Source organism: Tasmannia lanceolata, unplaced genomic scaffold (assembly GCF_043159265.1).
Source record: "Tasmannia lanceolata isolate RefF3 unplaced genomic scaffold, GAP_Taslan_0.1 ptg000008l, whole genome shotgun sequence".
Taxonomy (NCBI): Eukaryota; Viridiplantae; Streptophyta; class Magnoliopsida; order Canellales; family Winteraceae; genus Tasmannia; species Tasmannia lanceolata.
The window spans coordinates 35,573,882-35,588,155 of record NW_027518685.1 but is presented as its reverse complement, the minus strand read 5'-3'; the positions used below and the strand labels follow the sequence as shown (position 1 = coordinate 35,588,155).

Below are 14,274 nucleotides of genomic sequence, written 5' to 3'. Positions count from 1 at the left end.
ATGGCGAAGTGTTGAGGCTGAACTCGGCTTTCTAGAAAATGGTCAAAATACACCTATTTCAGAGTAAATTTTCGAGAAAAAACCTAATGAAATTTAAATCGATAATTACATTAAAATTATTTTGTGCACAATCCCTTCAAAAAATAAAGTTCTACAGGTACAACCTATTTACTTTGTGGCCCAACAAATGGACGATTTGGATCATCCTATGAAGTGAGCCCCACTGTAAGTGCGTGTGAAGTTCAATATTTTTAAAAACAGTACAGTGGGTGCCACTTCATAAGAAGTTCCAAAACGTTTATTTATTTGACCACATTGTAAATAGACATTACATTAAAAATCATTTCCATAGGAATATCCCAACCCTCTCTACATGTGAAGTTATGCTCTTGTTCAAATCATTTGAACAGTGCAATTGAGGTACAATCGTTTGAAATGTGACCAAATGGAAAGTTAACAAAATTTCAGCAGCTAAACCAGATTAAATAGAAACCAAATGGAAAGTCATCTATCATTATGGGAAATCTCAATTTGTAAGGATACACATGAATATGCTTGCAACAAACAAAAACATGTTTTATTTCCATGTAACACCAACTATGATTCATAAGTACATAAATTTTGTAATTGACATGATAATACAAATTTGGTTGACACTGCTACCTTGCCTTCTGTGAGCACACATCCAGTTCAAATATTCTCCATTACATCGGCCCGGAATAATAAATATTGTGAACTATATATCTCTGCATCATTTGGAAAACTTTCACTCTAGGCCCCACTCTTTGCATCATCAATAATCAATCCGACATGTCTTCTGCTCCACTAAACTGATCTAAGTCTTGCAATCGTGCGACTTTATGCCTTGATGCAAGGTCATCTTCACTGTTAGACCTTCCTCTCTTTGAGTTCAAAGTATCAATCTTGGAATTTGCATATCGCTGAAGCATACAAAGGCAGAATATTAAGGAATAATGTCGACAGAAAATTAAGACATCCCAGGCTTCTGGGACTTTTAGATCATCCCAATGTCCTAATTATCAGATCGTGAATTTTCACATTAAAAAGGAGTTAATTCCATAACCACCAAGTATATAATCCTTACGTAAATATTGTCATTTAAAAACATATTGTTGTGAAAATGCAGATCCAATAAGCAAGTCAATATATAGAAACTTAATGGACAAAAAAAAACTATAAAAACTTAATGACAGAAACAAAACATTTTGATTGCCCGTAATCTTTATTGACACAATTTAGAAGTCACAATTGGTCATGTCAGAAACCATCAAGAAGTCTTATTCAGGCATCATGTCCGAGTAAAATCGCAACGTCCTAGCAGTTGAGTAAACAAGAAAACAAAACACACATCTTGCTTTTCTTTTAAAAGAAAAGGAAATAAGAAACACATACATTTTACTGTAGAGCTTTTCCATGAAACTCATATAATAATCATCAAATATCATAACCAAGACATTTGAAACCACATAAGACGTAACCAAGGTTTGAAATTTAGGTTTCGGCCTCTCGGCCGAAATTCAGTAAAAAAAGAAACAAACTTCGTTAATTGCAGAAATTTTGGAGGCAAAAAATGTAAATTTCAGAAGGAAAAAAAAATTAAAATTACATATGGCTGAAATTTCAGCCGAAATTCCGAAATTTCTGTCAAAATCTGGGCCGACACCTAATTCATGTACTTTCGGTGTCGGCCCTGGCTGAAATTTAAAGCCATGTACATAACACACTATTTACAATGATCTAATGATCTGGAAGATGTTGAAATTATAATACCTGACTTGAGGACATTCCTCCAGAGTCCTTTAGTTCCTCAACAGCAACAGTGGTTCTCCGCCTTACAGTCACTCTTGAAGGTACAGGATAATGTTCGACCTCATCAACAGATCTCCCCTCCTTTGCCCTCTTCTTCTGTAAAACAAGCTTCATGGGAAGAGGCTGCAATTACAAGGAAAAGCGACTGTCAAATCCAACATTCACCCACCTTTCAAAAAAAAAATAATAATAATCCAACATTCACCCATCATAGAAAAATGAAAGTCCATCCAAAATAATACCAAATAGCGTGCAGCTTCATCATCAAAATTGACAAGGTATGTTGTGGGATCATCAGCGTCATCATCACCCCTTACCTGTCAAATAAGGCAATTTCCGCTTTTGAATTACTGAGTCCCCTCGAAAATGCTTTAATTGAGCAATCTAATGTTCATACAGATATTCAAGCAGAAGCAGACATCAATATAGACATGGTTTAAAATTTCGGGCCGAAATCCAAAATTTCGGGCCGAAATTTCGAATTCAGCTGGGACCAACACCGAAAGTATCTTGATTCGGTGTCAGTCCCAAATATTGGCCAAAATTCCAAAATTTCTGCTAAATTTTTAAAAAAAATTGCTTTCCTGGATTTTCAAATTTTAACCGAAATTTCCTTTTTCTTATATGGAATTTCGGCCGGAATTTCGATTTCGGCTGAGGCCGAAACCGAAACTGAAACCGAGATTTCAAACCTTGAATATAGATGAAAGCAGAAAAAAAAAAAACAGCGCAGCATCTTTGACACATACATCCCAATGATACTCTCTAATCCAGGAATACTGAATATCTTCATGTTCATCATACACATCTTTCGACAGCTGCCAGCATAAGGAAAATGAATCAACAAGCTATCGTAAATGTGTGAAGATTATTTTACAATAAAAAAAATTATGAATACTAAAAGCCAACAGGAAAGAGTATTAGATTCAATGTTCTCTAAATTTAAGAGAAAATGCAATGAGAACATGCTATAAAGTATAAACTCTTACCTCGTCTGGTGCAGGGACCATATATGCCAAAAACTTCTCTGGCTTAGACGAATCTGAACCCCTTATTACGTAACTCTTCATAACAGCCTGCCATGACCATGAAGGGTAAATGAGGATAGACATAACTGAACATGACCAAGATAAGAGAGCAAGATACCAAAAATATCAAGTATTCATCGTTGACACAAGGCAGCATCCCAACATCAGCAGACAATCAATGCCAAAATTCATCAAAAAGATATTTTTTATTTCTTTTTTGAAATGGATGCCAAAATTCATCATCATCAAGCTGATACTATTATTGTCAAGTACCATTCAAAAAAAAGTACCATCAACAAGACAATATTTTCATGTGACTTGAACCTCAGGAACACCAGCTGCACAAGTCAGAGCCTGCCCATTCATTCAGAAAGTGCACAAACCCTCCAAAATAATAAATAGAAACTATGGTAGACCAGATAATAGCAATGGTAAAATTACATATGAGAAGTTAAACCCAACACAAAATGTAAGACAATACGCATCCCACAACAGACTGCTATTGAGAAAAAGTATTCCAAACCCAAGAAGTGTTGAATGAACAATAATCTTAAAAAATATACCATTTCAAAATAAAAAAATCTTAAAAATATTCAACTGGATGATAGTTCGTATATAGCAATCCTAATTTTATGAATATAGTGAAGAAACAGATACGAGCCCCTTAAACGAATAAAAAGCCCCAGCTTACATGTGATTCATGCTCATCACGAACAGATTGATCTAACTTATTGTACATTTCTGAGTCAACCGTAGGATCACCGTCAAAGGCTGCCATAACAAACCGATCATCATACCTGATACAGAGACATTACGGTCAAATTACCTCACATCAATAAGAAATGGTGTGATACAATGTGATGAAAATAGATTTTTTTATCGAAAATACTAAATTCAAATCACTCTTACCCATCCTTTCCTCCATTACAGCAATTTGCAGGCAAGTTGAAGCATAAATTAAGGGAAACCATAACTAACTTTGCCTTTATTTTGGTATATCATTTGCAAACTATTTACATATGTATAACGTATCAACAAATGGTTACATTTGCTCAAGAAAGTGCATTATTTATCGAAGATTCTAACTTAAAATTAAATTAGATGTGATTGTCAGTTTATTAAATAACATAAGGGAATGGCACCATGCCTCGCACCGCATTATTCATGTGTGATACCAGCACAAATTCCAGTTACAAGAGCTTAATAGATTGGATTTACTATTCAACTCATCAAAGGTTTTAATTTCGGTTTCGGCCTTTATTTTGGTATATCATTTGCAAACTACTTACATATGTATAACGTATCAATAAATGGTTACATTTGCTCCAGAAAGTGCATTACTTACGAAGAATCTAACTTAAAATTAAATTAGATATGATTGTCAGTTTATAAAATAACATCAGGGAATGGCACCATGCCGGGCACCGCATATTCAATGTGTGATACCAGCACAAAATTCCAGTTACAAGAGCTTAATAGATTGGATTTACTATTAGACACATCTAAGGTTTTAAATTTTGGTTTCGGTCACCACGGAAACGGAAACATATTGGTTTCAAATGGAAATTTCAGTGGAAATCCTATAAAATCATGGAAGCGTATGGAAACATATGCAAACGATATAATTTTAATATGAAACTTAAGGATATGCTAGAATAAACACCAATATACACTTAGAAACCATCACATACGCAAAATAGTCATCCATGGTGGTTTAATAACATCAAAGACCTAGTGACATGTGATGTCACGCATGTCTGATAATTCCATACATACCACATTTCACTTTTTTTTTTTTCGAGAAGGTGCCACATTTCACATTTAATTCATATAAATATGTATACATAGTACATACACCACGATTCACATTCCATTCCTATGAATATAATTATGTAACATATCATGATACAGTGGAAACGGAAACATTTCAGTTGTTTCATGTTGGTTTCGGTGGAAATTTAAAACCATGGGCCCGTCTCATGCCACACTATTTGTAGTTACCAAGAGTGCAATCACCTTATATCATGAGGCTTAGATATTTAGATATAAGCCAGAAAGTACAAAGTTATACACTGAAATATGGGGCTTTCCAAAAAAAAGGAGTGATACAAGAACTGCATTCTGTTGTTTTTCAGTCAAACCACAATGTCATGTTCAATTTTTCTCATACATCAACTTAGAAGCATAGTTTCACTTGTTGGATGAATTTTTAGTATGTCTTTGTGCTTATTCTAGCATCCCTCGGAGTGTCATCTTAAATGTGCATCATTTTCTGTGTTTTCCGTAAGGGAAGTGATATATTCGCCCCCTTTTCTTCCCCGGACCACCGCTTATAGGGATCGGTCCGAATCAGGTATACCCGAAGCGTTGCAAAATTTTGACAGCGAAATTCGGTCAAAATTTCATTTTTCCCGAAATCGGGCATACCCGAAACAGTACAAAATTTCTGCCAATTTCTGTCGAAATTTCTTTTTTTCCCGAAAATTTGTCTGAAACTTAAGGAATTTCAGCAAAAATCTCAATTTTCGGGTTTCAGACTGAAATCGGGTATACCTGAAACGTTACAAAATTTCGACCGAAATTTAAGGAATTTCACCCAAAAATATCGATTTTGTTCATTATTTAGTATTTCCCGAAATTTCGTATCAGATAAAATATTATTTTAATTGATTTCAGCTGAAATTTTGAAATTTCATTCTGAAACCGAATTTTGAAACCATGTTTATGATTGATTACTCTTTTTACATTACAAGGGAGTGGCCTAGGAAAGAAAAGGGGGCGAATATATCATTTCGCTTTCTGTAATTTGACAAGATTTCCACCGAAATACCCAACTGAAATCGAAACATTTCCGTTTCCATGTCGACCGAAATCAAAACCAAAACAGAAATTTAAAACCTTGCTTAGAAGCTTACCTTAGCAGCTGAAACAATTCGCAGCATTTGAGAAATTGACCATATGTGAGATGCAGATTCAAGATAAAATTAACTTAAAATTATAAGTTTAGTTTTAGATTTCTGCTAGCAAAGTCAGACAAGTATTTAAAAGTTTTTGTTAAATTGTACATCTTTCCATATACCTTTGTCAAATTAAAGCACTCTATTCTGTGGACTGATACCCAAATTTCTGAAGAACAAAGGCACATGTACTTGTCACATGACATGCAAAATCTTGTCACATGACATGCAAAATCCCAACACAGATTTTACACATTTCCACTTCAACTCTACTAATATTCATAACAGTGTACAATGTCAAAAAATAAAAATTGTTAAGTTGAGACACATACCGATCAAAATATGGTAACAGTGGCAGAATCTCAACAGGTTCTAGGTTAGGATTAGTCTGATGGACTGGGCGTAATTTGGATGCCTTGAAGGACTCTTCAATTGCCTGGATTTGTTTTTCCCTGAGAACAAATTTTTCATAAGTATGATGAAGACAAATATTTGTAAAGGCTCTTGATGCCCTTAGATTTCTTCATTGAAGAAATACAACATGGATAGGTTTGCATCGACCTACCTATTGTTCAGATTCTCCAAGAAAAGATTACGACCTTCCCTTGTTTCTCGCAGTTCCTTTGCTTGCTTTTCAGTTAGCGACTACAAAATGCACAAGAAAAAAATAATGAACAATGGCATGTGCATATTGGTCGGCAAGAATTTAAAAACATACAGGCAATCATACCCCAGTTAATATTTAAAAAAAAAAAAATCATACCAGTTTTGCTGCATCCATGCTTAGAGGAGAAATATATTGTGTCTTAACCAGCCAAGCAACACCTTTATCAGTAGGCCGGTCTTTTCTTCTTATGCCATCTTGTTTGACAGGGGTCACTGCCTCTCCATCACGCAATAGCTCTTCATCTTCGGGAGCAAGGGGAGGCTTTATCTTGGGAGTACTGGTGAAAGAAAACAATTTGTAATCTAAATCATTTGATGTGGAAATTATTAAGATGACTACATGAGAGAGGAATCCAAAATTATAGTAGAGATCTTACTTGTACACACTGATATCAAGTAGGTCAAGGGGTATCCCAAGATCTGGCTCAACAAAGAGTTTCGGTTTGTGCATTTTCTCCAATGATGTAATGGTGTATTTGGTGTATCTGCAACATGGGTCAAAAATTTTAAGATATGATTAGCATATAGAAATAAATGCAATTAACCCAGACAAATCAAAGGACAATTATTAGTAGCATTTTGTTGCTCCACAAAAATTTAAACTCAAAATACCAACTCAACAATAATATTGGAAGAAGGCATAAAGTTCCAGATTCCATTAAATAAAACCTGCTACCACCAGTAAGTAAACTTAATGCTGTCCAACTAGTTTTGGCAATCAATTTGCTATTTATGTACATAATGCAATAAATATTCAAAACAATATCAATGAAGGAATAGCCAAGGTTCTGAAAATTGGAATCGAATTGTAAATCATAACAGGGTTCGAATCGTATCGAATCATAAATCGGATCGTAAATCGTAAGATTTTTTCAGATTTATATATAAAACTAAGAAAAAATATTAAAAAATATAAAAAGGTAAAAAATAAGAATAAAATGAGCAATTGTCTATTCTCCATTTGAAACTATTAAATTAAATATAAAATTCCATGACTAGTAATCCAAAGCACAAACCATATTCATCTCACAATAAATTACTAAACAAAGCACAAACTATATTCATCGTATAATAAATCATTATATAATTTATCACAACAGTAGACAAAGCACATACTCAAATCTATACTAAGCATCATACAAAGAAATGTCAGCAATAAACAAAGCATTTTGAAATGATTTTCACTTTGAAATCACAATCAGTTCTCAAAATCCAAAACAGACATAATCGTAAAAATCGTAAAAGTCGTATAAATCACATGACTCAAAGTCGAATCGCACTTGAATTGTAAAATTTTTACGAAAAAAGATTCTTCGTCTGATTTGAATCGTTCAACCCACGAATCGATTTGAATCTACAATTCAAATCGTAAATCGTAAGATTAACAACAGAGGGGGAGTAGCAATCCTCAAAGCACATTTCTACACTTTTTTATGTCATACTTGAGATGGAACCTGTTGGAAAACATGTGATCGTCGAATAGATGTATCTAATCGCCTCCACTGCATAAGAAGAACTTAGAAGCAAGGTTTTAAATTTCGTCCGAAATCAGAAATTTTGGATTTCGGTCAAGACTAAAACCGAAACGCTCCGAAACCGAAATTGGCGAAACGTACCAAATTTCGGCCGTCAATTTTTATTCCTTTCCCAAATTTCAGCCCAAAAAATCGACATTTCGTGTCATTACCGAATTTCGGCAGAAATTTCGGGATCTTGGCTGAAATTTCGGATTCGGCTGGGTCCGAAAATATATGCACGAAACCGAAATTTCAAACCATGCTTAGAAGGTTCAAAAATATGAAACTTCCATACATCCATCATGTTTTAATCATAAAGTCTTGCCTTGAATATGTTCCCCTTCAGGTACATTTATTTGCAGGTGACACCGACTATACAATGCAGTGCAGTCAAAGAGAAACTTCTAAGAGATAAGTTTTTACCGAAATATTTGTTGTGTGATCTCAAGATCCACAACGAGCATCAATGATACAATATTTAATAGTTTCAGGCCTCAAAAAGTGGGTCAAAGTTCATTGGCGGGACTAGCAATGGAAATTAAAGGTTTAATTGGTTTAGTTTTTGCAAACTAGAGCCAAGTTTGGGTTACGTTAAAACTTACCTTTGTTTTCCAATTTCTATGACTGGTTTCTATGTTTAAAATTGAATTATATATGGGAAAAAGTCTAGAGTTTGAGTAGGTTGTAGTTGTTGGAACTCTGTCTATACACGATGGTAGGGGACAAATTTTAGCAGATACAATGAATGGAAGAACTCTTGAGTTTCCTTGGTTGCTTTCATGTTTACTTGAATAAGCTTCACTTTTATTTTCTTGGTGTTTTTATTTTCGTCCACACTGGACTGCATTGATTGGCATTAGTGCCTAGAAGTAAATTTCATGAATTTCAATGGCTGGCTGGAGATGGTGTTCAGGAGTGTGTGAGGAGAGAGGAGATTTTTCAATTTTGTTGAGGAATCCAACAAGGAATTCAAGATATGTGGAGATCGATCGAGGAAATTACTGTCCGTATGAGAAGAGATGGAAGTAATAGCAGGTAATGCAGCAAGCAACAGTCAGTGCTCTGTGCCTTCCAACTCAAAACCAAATTTAGCCTCCAATTGCTTAACCTAGGTATGCAGATGTGCAAAGGGCTTGAGTGAGTGCCAAGTTACCCTAATTATCCACCCATGAATTTGGTTTAATTCCCACAAGAACCAGACACTGTCGAAAATAAGTGGGGAGACCAGGAGAGTACCTTGATGTACCAATAAATCGACATATGAATTAAGAATGAGTCTCAAATCATGGGTGACCGGCCAGAACTTGTTTTGATTATTGTTTTGGATTCAAATAGAGAAAAAGAAGTTAAATTAATTTCTGATGAACTGATTATGTGGAGAAGTTTTCAGTTTACAGGATGTCTCTTTTAAGTTATGTGCACTTTGAATTTTTAAGGGTGGAAGATTTTGATCACATTTTGAAGTTGATGAATAAAACGACTAGAACTTCTTGTCCTCATAATTGACCTACGTCAGAGTACCAAGTCAATTGAGAAAATTATTGCCACCTAATGATTTGAACTAACAACATATAAGTGGATTCCATATTGATAATTTGATACATAATGACCATTTCCTTCAAAGAGTATTTACTAAGACCGCATAAATCATGAAATCCCAAATCCTTACATTTAAGTCATGCAAGCATGAGAAAGTGATGAGAGTCAACAGAGGATTTAAATGGAAAACAAAAAAGGGCAGATTTATTTAGTACACTACAGAACAATGTGTCAGTAAAGGGACTTAATGCGATCTTTATTTCATAATGAAAGAAATACGTGGAACATGTACCATTCAACAACAACAAAAATGTGTAACATGTGTGACATTAGAATAGAATGACATGTAGCATACAGTTTTTGGAAGATTCCCAAAATAAGCTAACATACCGATCTTTATCCGTGTTCAAAGATAGCAACTTGGGCTGAGCTGTTGGATCTGGCAACTCATTCCTAAACCTTCAAAGAGTAAAACCAAAAAAAAAGGAAGAAGACTCAGTATTAAACATAAGAAATGGGAATTTATTGTTTAAAAAAAACAGGAATTTATCAGGATGCACTGTTTAAGAAAATCACTTACCAGCGAATTCAATTACCACCTAAAAAACCATTATAACATGATAAATTTTTAACAAAATGAAAATCACAATCCAAAACAAACAAAAAATGCATAGAAGTTTACAAAAGTGAAGTTAGCCATTCTTTAAACCAAATAAATGTGTAAGTGCTTGGTAAATAAATTAAAAATAACTCAAGTGCACTTGCAAGTAATGGGATAATGCATCATTTAACAAAAGCTGCATCATTGTATAAAAATGGTAAAAATAATGCAAGATCAACAACCAACAAATTTGATAAATCAATAGACTAGAAGCTAGAGTATCCTCCCTCGCAGATACATCAGATAAGACCGAAAACTTCAGCAAGCAGTTCTTTATAAAACTTGTGACTGTCACTGGATGACGCTGTTGAAACTACAGAGGTTGCAAATACATTCGGGTATAAGTTATTAATTGGGTTCTCTAAGGTCCTTTGGTTATTAAAGGTTCAAATAGAGTATAAGTCATTAATTCCGTTCCGGTAGGCGTTAGATTTTTCCCACTGGAATGGGAATGTTCCAATGTTTCGTCTGTTTCAGTGGGCCTTCCGTTTTGCTCACTAGTATTCTGCTCCAATTCTAGGGAAAATCACGGCGTGTTTGGCAAGGCTTCTCATTCTCGCCCTATTAAACGGGCAAGAGACGGATTGATGAGATTCTTGGAAACGACTATTAGTTGCTCCAAAGAATCCTTGCTTTTAGCCTAAAACAGAAGGCAAAAGTTTAGAAACGGGCTTAGCGGGCCGGATTGCCGAACAAGACTTTTTGAGATACTTTTGTGTTTTCTCACTCTTGACGCCTAAAAAGGGAAGAATGTGGTTATTTAATCGTACCCTCAAAGTAAAGAGCTTCTTGATTCGAATGAACAAGGTTCTGTGCCTGATGAAATTTTTTTACAAGTTAAAATTTCCGAAGAAATGGGTTTTACAAAAGTGTAAAAATCAGGGGTTTTGATGTCGTTAACCCTCCTCATTTCATTTGGGAGGGTTAAAAGACATCAAATGCCTATCAATCGAGTATATGACCATCACTAAAAAGGGGTAAAATGGAAATTTCAAAACACTTATTGAAAAAAAAAAAGCATTTCTAATTTATTTATTTTTTTATAAAAGTTTTGGAATAGACCGAAATAGAATGAAAAATAGTGTTGGAGCATTTCATTCCATGTTTTGTTTCATTTTCTGAAATGAAATAGAATGTTTCATCCATTACAGATGAAACATAATGGAATTGATAACTATGACTAAGTTGGAGGCTGGATCGCCTCTAGAAGGTCTTTAAGTTTTCTATATGAAACAAACAGGCAGATTAATCTCTAAAGGGAAAGGGTATTATAATGCTCTTGTCCTTCTACAATGTGTATGTGCCCTTCAAGATTGGCATATATTTAAGATGAGATTCGAGGTCTATCTTTGGTTAGCGAGATGTCCTTCGTTCACATTCTTGGAGTAGTAAATGAAAAAGCAGATTCTGAATCTAGGAAAGTTGTTAATCATCCCAAGTTGTGTATTGGCTAATCTCGTCCCCTCCTATAATTTCTTTTCCTTTTCTTTTTCATATCAATGAAGTGTTACCATGCAGGTAACTCCAAAGTTGACATAATACCAAGGCAAATACAATTTGAGCAAACAGTAAGTTAGCAACTAATTTGACAATGAAATTTTGTCGCCTATTATTATTGAAAAAGAACATATGAATGCTGCACCCATCATACAAAACATGCCAAATGCAAGGACACATAAGACAATATCAATCATAAAAATAATTGAGTAGAAAAAGTAAACAATATCAGTGTGTTAGATGAGCTACTATTCAGGGGAGATTCTTTTGTATATGTATGGCACTATCTGACAATTACAGGAATTTGTTCCAGCAAACCAAGCACAAAAGTGAATCTTCAATGGATCATAGAAACTTGCTAAGGTGCCAAAGGATCCACTGTCAAAACATACGCAAGCTGTCTGCTATCATGGTGATGGGCAAGAAAAAAAGAACTTAATTTTGACATGATATTTTAACATAACACAGGTTAACGTCCAAAAATATTATAAGGTATTGAGTGCACAGCTTTCACTGATAAAACATGAAAAACTAATCCCAATAAGAATAGACAAAAGATTTAATGAACCCGCAAAAACATACTCACTTTAACTTGCACAAAAACGTTGTCGGCTTCTTCAGTCTGTTGTCAACCCTTTCCCCAGCCAAAAAGGGAGTAGTCCGCCTCTCCACAACGCGTGATACCACCATCGAATTGTGCACCTTGGCACCAGAAGATAACTGATTCGTCTTATGCAACACAGTTGATTGGGACATCTTCAACTGATGCTGCCTCTTCTCTTCCTGCCTCTGCTTCTCGTATTCCCTCTTCTTACGCTGCCTCCTCTCTTCCTCTGTCTCAACCCTCCCATTTGGAACCTGTGGGGCTTTCCCTTTCCCCATTGCCACGGATGGCGCACTAGACGCATTATGTTGTTTTGAAGGGACAACATGTTTTGGGTGTGCGTGTTCACGCCCAATTGCACCATTTGGGTCCTTAGAGACCGCAATCCTATCGTGTTTGTGACTATTAATGGTTGGTTCTTTGTGTACAAAAGACGAGTTATGGCGAGGAATTGGGGGATTGGGGTGGGAAGGAGGAGGGGGAGGGGGGAGGGAAGGGGGTGGGAGAGAGGGAGGAGGGGGTGGCGGTGGAAAAGATGAATTTGGGGGAGGAGATGAAGGGGGCGGTGGGGGCGGAGGAGGTGGGGGTGGTTCGTGGGGCGTGAACTGAGGAGGATATTGAGAAGGGGGATAGTAGGGTTGGGGCTGATTTTGTGAATTCATTGGGGGCGGTAAATTGTAAGATGAGGGCGGCATTGGGGGAGGTGGAAAAGGATATTGTTGATGGTTTTGAGTTCTTGAAGGAGGAAAAGGGTGGGAATTGGATCCAAATCCATGGTGAGGATTTGAATTGGGGTGAACCTGATTGTAATTATGAGGTGGATATGATGACGAAGGGATCGACGGCTGAGATCCGCCGCCTCCAAAGCTGCGATTTTGAGGGTAATGTGGTGGAGGTGGAAGGTTAGGGTTTTGGTTTGGAGGAACAAATGAAGATTGAGGAGGGAATGGTCTGAAGGATGCCATGGAAAACCTAATTGCATAAAACCCTAGCAGAAATAGATTTCATTCTCTGTTTTGTCTCAAAAGAAAATCAAAACCCTAGAAAATTTTAATAAAAGACGCCATGGAAAACCTAATCAGATAACACCCTAGCAGAAAGGGTTTTCACTCTCTGTTTTGCCTGTGTTCTAAATCAAAAGAAAATTGAAACCCTAAAAAAATTTTAAAACAGAAAGCTGAGAAAGCTTTTGGTTTATGAGAATCGGAGTTTACCGGAGAGAGCAGAGAAGAAGTAGCCGCGGGAACACGACTCGTATACACGGAGATTTTCGGTGTATGCGCGATCGTTCAGGAGAAGGAGAGGGCTGTTTGATTTATTGAGATCCGAACGACAAAAGGAGGAGACTTCCTAATTCTGTACTAAAGTTTTAAAATGACTCATGAGAGGACTTGAATTGCAGTATTGAACCCCTCTAATCTTTCTACTTTTGTAGTAAAAGCATAATGTGCAGTTACTTTATAGAAGGGAGGGTTGAGATCATCCTAGGAAAATGAACGGTTTGGATCATCCTATGGAGTGAGAGGTACAGTACTTTTTGAAACATACTGGACTGATACACAGCCAATTAAGTATAAAATCTCCTAATTTTTCCTTCGTACAGGCTTGTGTATGTCATGTGCTCCTGAAGTCACGGTGGGTCTACCTCATAAGATGATCCAAACTATTCATTTGATGGGCCACAACTTAAATTGGTTGTACCCATGACTCATCTCCATAAAATGATCCTTACCCTCCTATCTATAGAGGATTGTAGATTGTAGAAACCCTTGTAGATCGGACGGTTAGGATCATCCCTAAGGAGATGATTTAGAGGGTACAACCTATTTACAACGTGGACCATAAAATAAACGGTTTAGATCATCCTAGGAAGTGCGTTCATTGCTATTTTTGATGGATACTGGACTTCACACGCGCACACTATACAAAATCTCTTTATTTTTCGGTAACTATCGATACACCATTTTTCCAAAAT

The 14,274-nt window shown here is 35.9% G+C and overlaps 1 protein-coding gene across 1 annotated transcript; it reads right to left on the bottom strand.

Moving 5' to 3' along the window:
• Positions 1-552: 552 nt before the first annotated feature.
• Positions 553-13,698, bottom strand: LOC143885283 (protein PAF1 homolog). Its single transcript, XM_077389375.1, has 12 exons — positions 12,282-13,698; positions 9,928-9,996; positions 6,859-6,966; positions 6,579-6,759; positions 6,381-6,460; positions 6,148-6,267; positions 3,550-3,655; positions 2,820-2,906; positions 2,580-2,648; positions 2,073-2,147; positions 1,792-1,953; positions 553-941 (listed from the first exon to the last, which is right to left on the bottom strand). The coding sequence occupies exons 1-12, from the start codon at positions 13,262-13,264 to the stop codon at positions 801-803; spliced, it is 2,181 nt and encodes a 726-aa protein (XP_077245490.1). The 5' UTR covers positions 13,265-13,698; the 3' UTR covers positions 553-800.
• Positions 13,699-14,274: the final 576 nt, after the last annotated feature.